This window comes from Megascapheus bottae, chromosome 9 (genome assembly GCF_031878675.1).
Source record: "Megascapheus bottae isolate mThoBot1 chromosome 9, mThoBot2.hap1, whole genome shotgun sequence".
NCBI classification, from domain to species: Eukaryota; Metazoa; Chordata; class Mammalia; order Rodentia; family Geomyidae; genus Megascapheus; species Megascapheus bottae.
Window position 1 is genome coordinate 7,823,951 of NC_143517.1, and position 17,692 is coordinate 7,841,642.

Consider the following 17,692-nt stretch of genomic DNA (forward strand, 5'->3'; position numbering starts at 1 on the left):
AATTTATTACCAGTCTGAGAAACCTAGTGAGATCCAATAGCAAAAAAAAGGACATTAGAATGTTTGCAAATGAGTTTCTGATCTTTTCAGATCAACTTGTTGCTTTCAGAAATGTTGGATTCATTTCTCATTTAATTAGTTCCTCTAAATCATTTAAAATGTTTTCTAATTGGGCAGATATAAATGACTAAAAAAATCAGCATAAGACATCTTTTGTGTTTGTGCTTTGTTTTAGCATAAAACTTTTTGAAATCACTTTCTCTTTTTATCTGGTGGTACTTGAGTTTGAACTCAAGGCCTATCTCTTACAAGGCAGGTGGTCTACACTTGAGCCACTCCTCCAGGCCATATTTTTTTTTTTGTCAGTTGTCAGACTTGAGCTCTGGGCCTGGGAACTGTCCCTGAGCTCTTCAGCTCAAAGCCACTTCCCTATTCCTTGAGCCACTGCACCATTTCTGGTTTTCTGGTGACTCAAGGACTTTTTAGTGCCCGGGCTGGCTTGGAACTGTGATCCTCAGATCTCAGCTTCAAGAGTAGCTAGGATTACAAGTGTGAGTCACTTTGCCTGCCCCCCCCCCAGTCCAGTTATTGTTTTTGCCCAGGGGAGCCTCTGATTACCATTGCAGACATATACCACACCTACTCAGCCTATATTTTGAAATAGGATCTTGCTAACATTTTTACTTGGGCTGGCCTCAAACCATGATTCTCTTCATCTCCACTCCAGTGTGGGTGGGATTTCAGGTATGAGCCTATAAGCACTGGCCTTTGAAATAAGTCTTAAATCGTATAGACCAACATATAGTCTGACCCCTCCACGTAGTACTTTTTCTTCCATGCTCATTTAGAGACTTTTCTTTGAAATTTACATTTCAGTGCAAACTATTTTTGTGCATTTTATTGAAATGACTTTAATCAGAGAGAAACAAAAAAGTTATACATGCATCTAACTCAAGAGTACTGTCTTTAGAAAAGGGTTCAGGGCCTTTTACATAGCCTCGACATGGCATCAAGAGGGAAAAAGGGCTGGTTAAGAAGATATTGAGATGGCCCTTTGGGTCAGTAGGCCACGTCTAATAATTCTGTGTCAGCTGCACTAACAGGGAATGCCATCTGCCTCCAGCATCATCTTAGGGTCAGCCTGAATCTTTTTGGACGTGCTGTCAGCTGCTAGTGTCAATTCTGACCAAGTCCAGGAAACATGGAGATCATCTGATCTTCAGAGTCACCAAGGCTCTGTCTTCCTCTATATCTGCCCTGCTGTCCTTGGTGTTTGGTTTCCATGGCTCCTGGCACTACAGCTTTCATGTATTTCTGGGCAGGAAGGAGGCAGGAAGAAGAGTGAGGCTGCCTCCAAGCCCCACACAGCTCAGGAGCTTAGGGACACTCCCTCTCCATCTGCACAGAGTTTGGGGTGTTCAGAAGTGACATTCAGAAGCATTCACAGAGTTAGGCAAATTGCCACCCCAATAATATTAGGGTTCTGTTACCATAAACAAGAGAGAGACACAATGGGATAGGTTTCTAGTTCCCAACTTTCAGAATCCTGTTTACTTCCTGCCTTTCCAGGTAAAGAAGCCTCTCACTCACCTAGCTCTGGTGATTATGGTGTCACTGTATAAGATTTTATCTGTCTTCTGCTCTTCTTTCCAGCTTAATAAAAGAGCAAATCCAAACCTTACTTCTGTTAGCCAAAATAATATGCACATGAAAGTAGAAAAAAATAAGCATATTTTCTTCCTAACAAATACTTTCTTGTAGGTTCCAGACTCTCAGCTTTTACCAGGACAGAGGTTTCAAACTAAAGGTATGTTTTCCAAGCAAGGTATGTTTTCCATGTCTTTTCTTAACTGTGAAGGCTGCAGTTGTTGTGCATGTTGGTATTCATTTTTTTTCTTGTGGAAAAAATAACGTAATCTAAAATTGATCATTCAACTATTTTTTAAGTTTTAATATATTTTATTGTAGTACAAGGATTTGAACTCAGAGCCTTGTGCTTACTCAGCTTTCTTTCTCACAGCTGACACCCTACTACTTGAGCCATGCCTCCCTTTTTGCTGGTTCATTGGAAATGTAGTCATCTTGGAGTTTTCTTCTTGGGCTGACTTCAAACCCTAATCCTCAGCCTTCTGATTAGCTAGGAGTGCTGGCAGTAGCTCAGTTTACTTTTTTTTCTTGCCAGTCCTGGAGCTTGAACTCAGGGTCTGAGCACTATACGTGGGCTCTTTCCTCAAGGCTAGCAATATGCCACTTGTGCCACAGCACCATTTCTGGCTTTTTCTATGTGTGTGGTATGGAGGAATCAAACCCAGGTCTTCGTGCATGCTAGGTAAGCACTCTACCACTAGGCCAAACTCCCAGCCATCACTTTACTTTTTAAGTGTAGTGTCTAGTTCATGGAACATTGTCTTGCAGCTACTACCATCACCCACCTGAGAATATTTTCCTTCTAATCTGAAACACTGCACCCATTACATACAACTTCTTATTCACCATTTCCACTTGCTTTCCGTCAGTTTGGTTGTTTTAGGATACCTACTGTGAATGGAAATACACAGTGCCTGCTTCGTTGCCTTAGTATGGTATCCCCAAGGTTCACCTAAAGTGTAGTACATGTTGAGTTCAGTTCCCTTGTATGTGTGTGCTACATTTGACTCATCCATAAATTTATTCATGGAAACTTTGACTCTTGGGCCTTTTCATGTTCTGAATGTGCCACTATGCATCCAGAGGTACCATTTTTCAAACACAGGGTTAGACTCATACTTGAGGGTTAATATGGTTTATGATAATGAATGCTGTATGCCATACATACAGTATATTGCTTTATAGTCTTGGAGCCTGTGCTAGGAAATGTGCTAATGACCTCAGCCCAGAGGCCCCTGTCCTCAGCTCTCTTCTCATTCTTTGTGCCCATGAGGATTTGTTAAAATGTTTCTGTCCATAGGCTCTTATTTTTTTTGTTAATTGGGTCCCAGTCCTGGGACTTGAACTCAGGACCTGGACACTGTCCCTGAGCTTTTTATTGCTCAAAGCTAGCACTCTATCATTTAAATCACAACTCCATTTCTAGCTTTTTGGTTACAAATTGGGATAGGAGTCTCTTGGACTTTCCTGCCTGTGCTGCTTTCGAAGTGCGATCCTTAGATTTCAGCCTCTTAAATAGCTAGGATTACAGGTGTGAGTCACTGTTGCCATCTACTAATGGATTCTTCAAGGTTTTTGCTTTGTATCTTCATTTGTAGATCCAGAAGAGCAAGGAGATATTGTGGTGGCCTTGTACCCTTATGATGGCATCCACCCAGATGACCTGTCATTCAAGAAAGGGGAGAAAATGAAAGTCCTGGAGGAGTAAGTGTGCCCAGACACCTGCCACAGCAACTGTAGACCCTGGCTTCTGCGGAATAGGCCATAGAGATTACAGACACACTTCTGGTGGTTGGCCTGGGCTCCCAGCCCCTCTGCTGCTAGTAAGATCAGACAATAGAAGGAATAATGCTAAAAAAAAAATCTCTTTCCCATCTGACTGTGAGCACTATAGAATTTTCCCTGTGAGTGAGAACTATGTCACTGGAAAAAGTTTGGAAAATGTTATGTGAATCGTTCTTGTATCAGTTAGAGAATATTGAGGATAAAAAGTCTGGGCATGTTCAGTCCATATGCAAATACTATAACTATCTTAGCCTGTGGTTGAATCTGAGGATAGGGAGCCCACAGCTACGGAGCTTGGCTCTCTCCATAAATACTGCATAGATATGGTATAAGTGACTGCTTAGCATTAGTTGCCTTGTCCTTCTTGTCTGACAGATAAAGATCCCCTCTGCATATGAGCATTTGAAAAAGAGCAGTTGAGAATTATAAGAACCCATTGTATTTACCTTCCATTCAAGGCTCATTTGGTCCATACTGTGCCCCCTCTGCTGTCTAGTTCCCTGCTTATTTATGTGTCTGTTTATTTGTTTGTTACCATTAAGCAGTTGAACAAAGGAGTTGCCATTTAGCAAAGCAATTTATATATACAATATAAATTTGCCCAAGGTCACTCTTTCAACAATCTCACCCATCTCTTTCTTCCCACCTCTTCCCTTTTTTAAAAAAAAAAAATATTTCTGTCAGTCCTAGGGCTTGAACTCAAGGCCTGGACATTGTCTCTGAGCATTTCCATTCAAGGCAAGTGCTCTACCACTTCGAGCCACAACATTACTTTCAGTTTTCGTGGTTTGGAGAGAAGAGTGTTAATGGACTTAACCAGGATCCGGGCTTTAAACCAGGATCCTCAGATCTTAGCCTCTTGAGTAGCTACGATTACAAGCGTGAGCCACAGGCATTCGGCTCTCACTCTGATTAATATTGTAGGATAAACACTGGATTCTTGTCTGCTTTTCCCTATCTCTTTTCTTCATTTGCTACCCCTTTTCTCATGGCCCATCCACCCCTTTGGAATATCTACTTCCTGGTATTTTATTTTGCTGGACTTTGATTTTGGATTTCTAAGGAACTGCAGTATTTGAGATGGCTCTTGAATCTATGATACTTGAGCTAGTACATTTAGAGACACTTGCTTACCACCCAATGTGTTTACTTTTGCATTTGTAAACTAAATCTAGCTTCCACATATAAGGGAACATAGATCCTGGGTCTCCCTGGGCCCGACTTTCCCTTAACATAGTTTTTTCCAAGTGTTTCCATTTCTTTACAAATATTATTTTTCTAATGGATAAATAACATTCCATTGTATATTTGAACCACATTTTCTTGATCTATTCATCCACTGAGGAACAGCTGGGCTCATTCCATACCTTGGCTATGGTGCTGCAATCAACATGGTTGTACTGGTGGCTTTACTGTATTCTGGTTTGTAATCTTTTGGGTAAATGCCCAGGAGTGGAATTGCTGGATCATAGGAAAGTTCTATTAGCCTCACCCTGCACCAGGAAGTGAGTTTATCCTTCTATTCTGCTTCTTCTCTGGCATAGGATTATTGCATGATTATCTGATTTGGAATTTTCTGTGGTTCTTTATTATATTCATCGCATCCTCTCCATAGAAACTAGATGTTTTAACAACTAGATAGCCAATTATAACCTTGACTCCCATTTCTATAAGGATTCTAAAGCAGTCTCTATCCATCTTGATGGAAATGACGAAAATCCTTTTTTTTTTTTTTTTTGGCCGGGGGGGAGGGGAGAAGCAGTGCCAATACTGAGGCTTGAACTCAGCACCTTGTACTCTTGCTTGACATTTTAATTTTGCCAGTCATGGGGCTTGAACTCAGGACCTGAGCACTGTCCTTGGGATTTCTCAAGGCTAGAGCTCTGCCACTGAGCCACAGCACCACTTCTGGCTTTTTCTGTATATGTGGTATTGAGGAATCAAACCTGGATCTTTGTGCATGGCTAGGCAAGATCTCTACCACTAGGCAAAACTCCTAGCTTGACTTTTTTGCTGAAGGGTGGCTAGACTCTACCACTTGAGCCATGCCTCTACTTCCCGCTTTGTGCTGATTAATTAGAGCTGGTTGTCTCAGATTTTTCTGGCTGGCTTTGAATTATGATCCTCAGATTTCAGATTCCTGAGCATCTAGGATTTTAGGCATATGTCTCCAACACCCAGCTCCAAATGGAATTATTTTTACCAACTGATTTTCTAATGCAGTGGCCCAGATGTAAGTTAGAATAGCATTTTCCTTTGCTTCTGTCCCAAAACTTTGTACCGTTAAGAGGAGTGAATTTTCTCACTAAAGACCATTGTACTTACTGCTCTTGACTCTATCTAAACACTGCTTGATGTATATTTCTATTCCAGACATGGGGAATGGTGGAAAGCTAAGTCCCTATCAACAAAGAGAGAAGGCTTCATCCCCAGCAACTATGTGGCAAAAATGAACACCTTAGAAACTGAAGAGTGAGTGTTTAAATGTTGTCATCTTGGATGCTTGATTCACTATGTTGGGTTCCTTGCTTCCTTGATTACCATTTTTCTTTCTGAGAATGTAATGAAGCATTAAACTGTCTTTTCAGGTGGTTTTTCAAGGATATAACCAGGAAGGATGCAGAACGACAGCTTCTAGCACCAGGGAACAGTGCAGGAGCATTTCTTATCAGAGAAAGTGAAACATTAAAAGGTAGAAAGTGCTTTAAACCTCTAAAATCTCTACTTAAGACACAGATGAGGGGCTGGGAGTGTGGCCTAGAGGTAGAGTGCTTGCCTAGCATACATGAAGCTCTGGGTTCAATTCCTTGGTACTACATACCTAGAAGAAACCAGAAATGGTGCTGAGGTTCAAGTGGCAGAGTGCTAGCCTCGAGGAAAAAGCCCAAGGACAGTGCTCAGGCCCTGAGTTCAAGCCCCATGACCGGCAAAAAAAAAAAAAAAGAAAGGAAGGAAGGAAAGAAACAAGCAGATGAATTTTGTAGTACTGTGATCTGGGCCTTGTTTATGCTAGGCAAGTGTCCTCCACTGAACTATACCATAAACTAAGGAACTTGTTCTTGTGTGTGTGTGTGTGTGTGTGTGTGTGTGTGTGTGTGTGTGTGTGTGTGTATGTGTTGCCACTTCAGCCACACCCCATCACTGGCTTTATGGTGGCTAGATAAGAGACTCTTGGACTTTCCTGCTTGCTTCAAATTGTATTCCTCAGATCTTAGCTCCTAAGTGGCTTGGATTACCAGCATGAGCCACCAGTACCCAGCTGAGTCTGGAAATTTTGCAGAAATAAAATCAAAGTAACTTTCCCATTTAGCTAAGTAATTTTTTAAAAACTATTCTGTTTTGGACAATGTACTTTCAGTTTGTGACATGAGGCAACCTTAAAAGAATATATCCCCAAACTTTGTGCTATGTTTTCAGTTTTAGTAAATGTGCTGCTGAAGCAAACCCTGTACTTATGCATCTGACCAGTAATATAAAACTATTAGAATGATTAAAACTGAAAGTAGGTATTTTTTCTTTTTTGTTAAATATATTGATTGGTCCTTCAAGAAGCTGAGTTAGAGCTTAACTGACTTTACTCTAAAAGTCACTGTTGCACATCTTATTTTTCTATGTGTTCTACTTTCACAGCCATATTTTAATTCTTTATTATAGAAGTAAGTGTTATTTTGAAAATAAAAAAGTATTCTGAAGGAAAATGGCACTCAATTGTTAGTAACTCAATTTATGAAGAATTTTTAGAGGATTTTAAAAATTATACATTATGTACATAATTAAAATCAGATAACTTATACGATATGTTATGTTACAGGTATTAATTATAAAATACAAATGTATTATTTACAAAATACAATTTCTTCATACTTCTTACCCACAGGAAGTTTCTCCCTGTCTGTCAGAGACTATGATCCTGTACACGGTGATGTTATTAAGCACTACAAAATCAGAAGTCTGGACAACGGGGGTTATTACATCTCTCCACGAATCACATTTCCCTGTATCAGTGATATGATTAAACATTACCAAAGTAAGTAAATCCTGAAGGCTGAACAAGGCTGACCTCTGTATTATAGTTAGGTCATATATTATTTTTGTATTAAACCTTTTTATGTGTCATCATCTAGATAAGTTGATGGGTTATAGTCTAGAATTGACTCTAAGTTGAACTACTGGTTCTAAATTAAACAGATATTTCTTGACTCATACTGAGCATTTGTCCCAATATACCTGTAATAAACTGAAAATAAAGTTATAAAACTCTATCTACTACACATTATAGTTTAGGGATTTGAACCCATTCTATATATGGAGCAACCTATCGGCTCTTGTCAATTTGCTGTGCTGTTTTATTTTTATGTTAGCAGTGATAATGAGTAAATTGTCCTTTATGAATTTCAAAAGTCATACTAATATAACATTCCCTCCTCGGCATTTTAGACTCAGATCAGCAGGTTGGACATTACTGGATTAGCTTAAAATAAAACTAATACCCTATTCAAGCTTCAAGCTTTCCTCCTCCTCCTCCTCTTCCACTTCCTCCTCTTCCTCCTTCTCTCCCTCCTCCTCCTCTTCATCCTCCTCCTCCTCTTCCTCCTCCCTCTCTTCCTCCTCCTCCTCTTCCTCTCCTCCTCTTCTTCCTCCCTCTCTTTCTCCTCCTCCTCTTCCCCCTCCTCCTCTTCCTCCTCCCTCTCTTCCTCCTCCCTCTCTTCCTCCTCCTCCTCTTCCTCCTCCTCCTCTTCCTCCTCCTCCTCCTCTTCCTCCTTCTCCTATTCTCTCTTTCATTAAAAATAAAAAGTCTAGGGGCCAGGAGTTTGGCCTAGTGGTAGAGTGCTTGCCTAGCGTGCACGAAGACCCGGGCTCAATTCCAATGGGATCTTTGTTTTTGCCAGGGCCAAACTGGGACTGCAGTCCTCCCACCTATACCTCCCAGTTGACTAGAATTATGATGCACACACCACCTCCAGCTTACTTGTTGAGATGAGTTCTTGCTACCTTTTTTTTTATCCTGGGATGATCTTAAGCCACAACTCTCCTGATCTCAGCCTGCTGAATAGCACACCAGATTATGGGTGTTCACCACCGTGTCTCACCTTCAAGCTTGTTTATAGATACTGGTGAAACACAAACTATAAACATTGACCCTTCACGTCCTTACCGTCTACATCCAAGGAGCCAATGCAGTCAACTGAAAGTCAGAAGTAGTTTTAATTGCAGCTACCTGGCACCCATGGCATGCCTGTGCTATTAGAAACTTTGTAGGCTGAGATAAGGAAGATTCTACTTCGAGATACAACCAGGAAAAAAAATTAATGTAATATCTATTTACGTGGAGTTTAACTTACATTAGGTATTAGAGACAATCTAGAGATGATTTAGGGTATCTAAGAGCGTATGCCTTGGTTATATGAATATGACACTACTTTATGTAAGGCACTTAAGTATCTGTGGATTTTGGTCTCCAAGGGAGATCCTGGGACTAGGCCCCCATAGATATAGACTATATTGCGTTTCTTAACTTTTGTCTTCCTTTCTCCATTAGAGCAGTCAGATGGCTTGTGCAGAAGACTGGAGAAGGCATGCATTAGTCCCAAACCCCAGAAGCCATGGGATAAAGATGCCTGGGAAATCCCCCGGGAGTCCATTAAACTGGTGAAAAAGCTCGGCGCGGGACAATTTGGGGAAGTCTGGATGGGTGAGTGGCTCTAGGTCCAGTGTCCCACATAGGGAACAGAGACAGTGAAGGACTGGAGCCAGTTTCTATAACTTCTGAGCCAGACATGGAGCTGTGTCAGAGCATTGCTTGGATTTCTCCTCTGTCCATTCAGTGTCACAAACTAGCCTACAAATGTCTTAGTCTTCCTTGGCATGCGATAATTCTCTTCACGTTGATAAAGAAGAGAGCAGTGGTTAGTGTATTTATCCTGAGTGTTCTACTACTCTTGTTTGTTTTGTTTTGGTGGTATCAGGGTTTAAACTTAGGGCCTTACACTTGGCTGGTGCTCTACCATTGGAACTATGCCTCCAGCTCAGCTTTTTGAGTGTTATTTGTAGATAGAATCTTTTGGACTTTTCTGCCCTGGCTGGCCTCAAACCACATCCCTCAAGATCTCAACCTCCTCAGTGGCTAAAATTACAGGTGTCAGCCACCAGCCCCTGATATCTAGCTCTCTTTTCTAAAGTTTGTATAGTGAATCTGAATCTCTTTTGTAAAAGGAATGAAAAATAATATTTTTAAGCCATACCTTCTCAGTATGGTTCTACTGAACATGCAGTAGCTGCTGGGAAGGGTTGCATGGTAGGTGGCATGGTCGTGGTAAATCACTTTCTCTGCTCAGTTAGGTGAGTGATTTCTGGGGAGAGCGACTTCTGTAACCTCTCCAGCCCCAGCTGCGCTCAGGCCTGGCTGCTTCAGCTCCCAGCTGACTGCACTGCAACAGTCACAGTGCTGGGAGGGAGAGGTTCCCCTTAAAATCCTGTCCCTGAGATCACAGTTCTGTGTACTGCCTTCTGTGGACACTCCACTGGCTGAAATGTCTTTTAAATATAACAGAGAATGCCCCATCCTGGCATTTGACTTCTACTGTACTATAAATCCAATCTGCAAAAGTTCCCAAATTCAGGTAAATGATAGGTATTTAACTGCACATTTTTTGTTTTGGTAAGTAGGTTTTTTTGTTCTTGGCTTGGTTTTTTGTGTGTGTATGATGTATTTTGTTGTTGTAGTTATTGGCAGAGCTAAGGATCAAACTCAGGGCCTTTGTACTAGCCAGGCAAGGGCTCTTCCACTGAGCTAAATCGCTAACCCTTCTCAGTACTTATGAAGTGTTTGCTGCCATTTCTGTCAGGGAATTCTTGGACATGACGTCATGATGTTTGCCTGATGATACAATTCCACCTCATTTTTCTCTTAAAAAATAGCATAAAATTAATTCTTTTTTTTAAATTTTTTTATTGTAATTAGTAAAAGGGTTACATGATATTTTCCAGATAGAAGGTGCATTAATTCACATACATTGATACCCTTTCAATGTCTTGGTACCCATTTCCTTCCCCCCCCACACCCCCAAAATTAATTCTTTTAGGGCAAACAGTCGGTGGCATTTATGCATTCACATATTCTGAAACCCATCACTTCTGTCTAGTTTCAAAGTATTCTCATCACCCCAAAAGGAAACACTGCACCCATTAACCAACAACTTCCCACCTTGCTCTCTCCTCAGCCACAGATCATCACCATTCTACTATCTGTGTCTATGATTTTTCTCTCCCCTAGGCATCATATAGAAGCCAAGGCATACAGTAGCTGTCCTTTTGTGTTCACTTATTTCAGTAGAATAACATTGTCTGGTTTCTCCCACCTTGTAGCTTGCATTATGGCTTCATTCTATATTATCGCTAAGTAATATTCCATTGTATGTCTATACCACAGTGTGTTCATCTACTTAGCGCTTGATAGACAGTTTAGTTACTTCCACCTTGTGGGTGTTATGGATAACGCTGCCATGAACATTCTTATACAAGTCATATTTTCATTTCTCTTGAGTATATACTTGGATATACTAAATAGGGGTCACATGGTCAGGCCACCGTGAATTTTTCGAGAAATTGCAAAACTAGGATTTCCTCATTTAAAGCAAAAAACACTGCCTCTTTTTTTAGTCAGGTATTTGTACTTGTTTTAAAATAATTTACTTCTTTTTCCAAATCTGCATAAAAAATATATACTATCTACCTAAACTTAACAATTGTTAATATCTAGACCTATTTGCTTTGGTGTGTGTGTGTGTGTGTGTGTGTGTGTGTGTGTGTGTGTGTGCCACTTGAGAAATTTTTCCTGTGTGGTAACTCTGCTTCTAAATACTGAGAGCATGTGTTTCCCCAGAGAAGGGCCATTATTTTACAAAATGCCATGATCACCTTTTAAAATTTAACGTGGATCCATTCTGCTATTTAATAAGGACTTCATATTTGAATTTCCCCAAGTGTTTTAATAACATCTTTGTGGCAGTTTCCCCCAACTAGGATCATATGTTTACACCTTAATCTCTTGATCTTAATATCTCAATCTCTTTAGTCTGGAAAGGCAGGCGTTTCATCTCCTTCTGCCATCACACCCACACATTGTAACAGGCGCCATTAGTCTTGTATATTGTTCTACAATATACAATTTGGCTTTGTGTGTGCCTTTGTGAATAAAATCTACCTACCTAAGTGATTCTATGTTGTTAGTATCTCCAAGAGGAGATATACAATAACATTAATTGGTCCTGTTCTTGCTGAGGTTCTGTTTAACTTTTGCTTAACTGTTTATTTAACTCAGACTCAAGACCTTGAACCTTTCTTTGTTCAGCTTTCTTGCTCAAAGCTGGCACGCTACTACTTAAACCACAACTCCACTTTAGAGTGTTTGCTGGTAGAGAGTCTCAGCCCTTAGTTTTTGCCCAGGCTGACTTTGAACTATAATTCTCAAGTCTTAGCCTCCTAAGTAGTGAGGATTACAAATATGAGCCCCAGATGATTGGCATGTTCTTTCTGACTGTGTAGACAGAACTTTCCCCAGGGCTGGGCATGCTACAGTACTCTGATAGAGCACTCTGGAGGCTAAGAATGGAGGATCCTGAGTTTGAGACCAGTCTAGGTTACATAGGGAAGCCTTCTTGCCAAAACGAAGTATTTTCCTTGAGCGATTTTAGCATTATCTGCTTACTTTTACTTCTCTTGGCTCTTTAGAAGCTGCAACATCGCAGTAAAGCTGTAGTATTCCTCTTCTCAAACATGTCTGCTTTAAGTCTACATATCTACTTTTCCCAGGGAGGTCATACAGAGACACGCTCTGCCTTCTCTCTTGGTTATGAGTATTGGCAGGAAGGCAACTAACTGCATTTGATTGAATTCTGGGTATCAGAGGCACCCTAGTGCCATTTTCTCTAGAGCATGCCTATTTTCCTTACCATTGCTTTGAATGGAGAAGAGAGGAGAAAGGGCACTAGTGTGTCACATCCACATACCCTCCCCTAGACACATTTTCATGGGTTTTCTCACTTAATTCAGTGGTGCTCTTAAGTCACTACGGTAGCCTCTTAATAAACTAGATAATGCCCAAGGTCATTCAAAGCAGTGAGAGAGTGGGGCTGTCCTGTCATCCAGAGCTTCCTAAGCTAGCCACAAGTGAATTTTACCTCCTTCGCCTCAGTTTCCACATCTGTGAAATGGGTAAACATGTAATGTTGAATGGAAGAGTGAAATTACAAACATGATGTTTTCTTACTTCCTGGACTCTGTTTTTATTATTATAGTTATATATTTGACTCTACTCACTAAGTGCCTACATTATGATAGATTTTTCCCCCAATTTTAATCTCTAAACCCAATAATAAATAATGTTATTAGGCTATCCCATGGATATGTTCTAGTGAAGGAATTGCACATGTATCATCAAAAAACAATGTAGAGGCATTTAACTGAGGGGATCTCACGCTCCCTAAGGCAGTAGCCCTGATTTTAAAGTTTGACATTTCACTCCAACCTCCTCACACTCTGCTATGAAGCCCGGGTAAAGGCAAACAGAACCGTGTACAGAATGTGGAGAGCTTAACTCATGGTGGTTGCCCAGAGACAACACTTTTCTGAAGTGAAACTGAAGGTGAGCCAGCAGGGAGTCCGGAGTGAGGTGAAAACGGGGTGGGCTCCTGCAAAGACCATCCAGAGCTCCTGATCTGTCCTGAGGTTCAAGTTGTGTACCTGGGTTTCAAGCATGTGGGTCCCTCCTGGGTTAAAACCTCTGGGCCTCCATTTCCATATGCTGCCTATTTCTTATACTTCCTTGTTCAAGTGTTTCCAAGGGGTCATGTACTCCCTGCTATACTCAGGTTTGACAGAACTTTTTAGATAGCCTGTGCCCAGGGGAAACTAAAGTTTAGAACAGAGATGGAAGAGATATTGGGAAATCTAGAATTATTCTATTCAGAATTTTTCTTTGTATGTAAATCATCTAAACAAAGGTAAAAATCTTGTGAGTGCATTGCTTGAATTGGTTTGTTAATGATTTCTATTCATACATACGTACATAAGAATGCACACTGTGTACTATTTATATCTCCACCTTTTTAAAAAGTTTTCAGAGCAGTAGCACTGTATACTTCTTATAGACTCTATCTCCGCTAAACTCCTTCTTCCCATCCTCAAGCACCAGCTTTGAGGGAAAAAGTCAAGCATGAATTCAAGCCCTCTTATACCAGGACCAAAACAACAACTGCTTTTAGTTATCATGGGCACTTGAAAGGAATGAGATCTCATGATATTTTTATTTTAAATATTTTGAGGACTTACCATGCTCTTTTCCATATTGGTGGAAGAGTTGACATTCCTGTTCACCGTGTACAAGGGTTCATGTTTCTTTAGGTCTTCCCCATACTTGTTCTTTTCTGGTTGAGGAAAGGGTTGTTGGGTTGCACTCCTCTTGCCACAGCCTCTTGGGTGCTTGCAATTATGTGTGACAGTATGCTCAGCCTGATTGGTTAAGTGATGCAAGGTGTCCTTTCACAGTGGTTTGGATTTACCTTTACCTGAAGACTAGGTGTCATAGCCGAGTGTGGTAGCTCATGCCTGTAATCCTAGCTACCGAGGGTACTGAGATCTGAGGATCTCAGTTCAAAGCCAGCCCTGGCACTAAACTCCATGAAACTCTTATCTCCATTTAATCATCAGAAAACTGAAAGTGGCATTATTTACTCAAAGGGTAGGGTAGTAGCCTTGAGCTAAAGAACTCAGGGACAATGCCCAGGCCCAGAGTTCAAGTCCCATGACCGACCAAAAAAAAAAAAAAACTAGTGTCATAACATTGAGTATCTGTTCATGTACTTACTGGTTATTTCTGTATTTCTTTCTTGAAGAAATGCATATTCTAGTCTTTAAACATTTTCAGTAATGTTGTTTATTTGTTTTCCTAAGAATCTTTTAAAAGAGAACCAGGCACATTTCTTGAGGTTATAATCCTATTTGTGAGGAGGTAGAGATGGGAGGGAGGGGTTGTGGCTTGAGGTTGGTGTGGACAAAATATTTGCAAGACCCCATCTTAATCAAGAGTTGATTAAGATACATGAGAAGCAAAAAGTACAATCACAGTCCAGACACACTCCGACAAGAAAAATGAGATCCTGTGGGAAGAGGGAAATGGAGACAAAAACATGAAGAGGGGGTGTCAATGTGTGAGAAGTGATGTACCCTGTCTGGCAAATGAAACTGTGATCCCTCTATATAGTACAATAAAGAAAAGAAGGCACCATTCAAAGAAATGAGATCCTGTCTAATAAGGAGATAAAGCAGAAATTGCTGGAGGGGGACACTCAGGGGATAGAGCACCTGCATAGGTGAGCCCCAGTATTGCGAAACAGAGTGGAGTGAATGAGAAAGGATAAAAAGGGAAGGGGCAGGAGAACAGGAAGTTTGATCTGACATCTTTGATGGATAGGCACGATGAGTTTGTCTGTCATATTGGAGGTTTCTTCTTCGCTGCTGAAATGAACTTCAGTCTATTAAGTATATTTAGTAGAGGACTATTGGAAATAACCAAAAGGATAGAGATTACTGAGGCCACGTGGTAAGTCAGAAGTCCCAGAATGTTCTTTCCCTATTGTGTGTGCCTCACAATCTCATCCAGGGCTTGTTATATCGGTAATAAGCGCTGTGCAGTTTAGAGCTGCTAGAAGTTAGTTGTTACTTCCCAAGGGATAAATAAGCTAGCTTTTCTCATTAGCAAAAATGAAAAGGAGGGCTGGGAATGTAGCTTAGTGGTAGAGTGCTTGCCTAGCATGCATGAAACCCTGGGTTCAATTCCTTAGTACCACATAAAGAGAAAAGGCTGGAAGTGGCATTGTGACTCAAGTGGTAGTGCTAGCCTTGAGCAAAAGACACTTGGAGGCTGAAAGCGTGGCCTTGCTTTGCATGCCTAAAACCCTGAGTTCCATTCATCAGTACTACATATACAGAAAATGCAAGAAGAAGAGGAGGAGGAGGGGGAGGATGAGGAGGAGGAGACAGTGCAGTGCTCAGGTCCTTCAAGCCTCAGGACTGGCAAAGAAAAAAAAGAAGAAAAGAACAAGTAAAAAGAAAAGAAAGAAATCAATTCAAATCATGTCATTGGGGTTTTTTTTTTATTGTTTTTTTTGTTTTGTTTTTTCCCAGTCCTGGGGCTTGAACTCAGGACCTGAACACTGTCCTTGGACTTTCTCGAGGCTGGTACTCTACCACTTGAGCCTCAGCACCACTTCAGGCTTTTTTCTATGTATGTGTTACGAGGAATCAAACCCCAGTCTTTGTACATGCTAGGCAAGCACTGTACCACGAGGCCAAACTCCTAGCCCAAATCATGTCATTGTTAATCAAGTAAGTTAATGTTTTGTTAAGCACAGCCATTTTTTTCACAGACTAGATGTGTTAATTTTTTTTTAGCATGAAACGGAGAACAAATGCTAGGACGTGACCTGTCTATTGTGGGGAAAGAGGTGGAATAAAAGAGAGAGGTGTCCCTGCCTCAAGCTGTTTCCTGCTGTTGTGTGATCCCCTTGACATCCGTGTTTCCTGTGTGCATTGTTGTGTTCCCAGAGAGCCAAGGGAACAGGTAGAAGAGCTGCACAATGCTTCCTCTTGGGCTTGGCCTGGGAAGAGCTTTTATGGAACAAAGAAAGTATTTTTAATTGAAGCTTGCTTCATAATTCTTATATGAGCAGCTACATCCAAATTAATCACTAGCCAATTTCCAAAATGAACTTCATACATTTTTGAGATTACTTAAAATATATTTTGAATAATATAGGTTTTGTTTTTAAAAAAAATAATATTTCTGTGCCGGAAGCATGGCCTAGTGGTAGAGTGCTTGCCTAGCATGCATGAAGACCCGGGTTCGATTCCTTGGAATCACATACATAGAAAAAGCTGGAAGTGGTGCTGTGACTTAAGTAGTAGAGCTCTAGCCTTGAGAAAGCCCAAGGACAGTGCTCAGGCCCTGAGTTTAAACTCCAGACTGGCAAAAAAGAAAATGATATTTCTAATAAATTACATTTTGAAATTTGGATGTATAAAGGGTATACTTGGCTAGAATTCTCCTTCTTACCTTCCTCCCCTCCCCCTATCCTGATGATACTCTGTTTCCCAAATAGTTTTCTACCTTTATGTCTTTTTTTTTCAATCTAGCTCCATTTCAGTCTGGCTTAGTTTACTTAATGTGATGATCTCCAGTTCCATCCATTTTCTTGCAAACAACATAATTTCATTCTTCTTTATGGCTAACTAAAACTTCACTATGTATATATCCCATGTTTTCTTTATCCATTCACAGTTGATAGACATCCAGAGTGATTCCACACTACTACTATCGCTCCTGTTGCAGTAAGCTGGCCTGTAAATGTATCTACTTTGTGCTGAAGTCATGCTCCATCCTCACAATACAAGGGCACTTTTCAGTAAACCAATCACAAAGCTTTTGCAGGTTATCCCATCAGTTTTTGTGTTTGTCTAACTGATGTCACTCTACAAGAAGTTAGTTCTTTTCTACCTTGAAAGTATTTTTAAGTAATTTTCCTTCTTTAACAACAAGTTAAATCTTCATGAGATGAATGGGACCTTCTAATGACGGGAGTGAGTATCTTGGCTAGGTATTATGTGATCCTGACTGCAGAATAAGAACTGGCTGTACTGGCATGAGGACCACACCTGCTGTTGTTGACGCTGCACACTGGAGATGATTTAGAGGAAGCTGCTGCAATTTCCTAGCCAAGGGACACAGCTGTTTAGTCACTGTTCATCTCAAAATCCTTATCTGTATTTTTAATGTCTTTAGCAGCTGCAATATTTCCTGGTAACTTTTCCTCTACCCTTGGAAAGCATTTTTTTCTCCATCCTTTAAAAGTATGCCAAAGTCTCCATTGTTTCATGAGAACGGTGGGGAACTTCAGCTTTTATTATCCTGTGATGTAATGAGTAGACCAAAAAAAGGGCTTGCCACACAAATATCCAGTGTAACAAATACACAGAATGAAAACTTGTATAGTGACTCCTGAGATCACACATAGGAAAACTGCTACTCACACCCACCCATACACACACACACACACACACACACACACACACACACACACACACATATACATACACCACAGACTATTGCTATTCTGATGTCTGTTATCATTTCCTGGCTTTTCCTCCTTCAGGGTGCTGACATAAATATATATATATATTAGTATATGAATATGTATATATATTC

The 17,692-nt window shown here is 40.6% G+C and overlaps 1 protein-coding gene across 5 annotated transcripts in view; it reads left to right on the forward strand.

Annotated features, from left to right (window-relative positions):
• Positions 1 to 17,692, forward strand: part of Lyn (LYN proto-oncogene, Src family tyrosine kinase) — a 134,856-nt gene that overhangs the window by 56,507 nt on the left and 60,657 nt on the right. For all 5 annotated transcript variants that reach the window (XM_090338831.1, XM_090338835.1, XM_090338833.1 and 2 more), the window contains exons 3-8: positions 1,762 to 1,807; positions 3,246 to 3,351; positions 5,806 to 5,904; positions 6,021 to 6,124; positions 7,310 to 7,459; positions 8,972 to 9,124. In XM_090338831.1, coding sequence (XP_090194957.1) covers positions 1,762 to 1,807; positions 3,246 to 3,351; positions 5,806 to 5,904; positions 6,021 to 6,124; positions 7,310 to 7,459; positions 8,972 to 9,124 — 658 coding nt within the window. The remainder of the gene's footprint in view (positions 1 to 1,761; positions 1,808 to 3,245; positions 3,352 to 5,805; positions 5,905 to 6,020; positions 6,125 to 7,309; positions 7,460 to 8,971; positions 9,125 to 17,692) is intronic.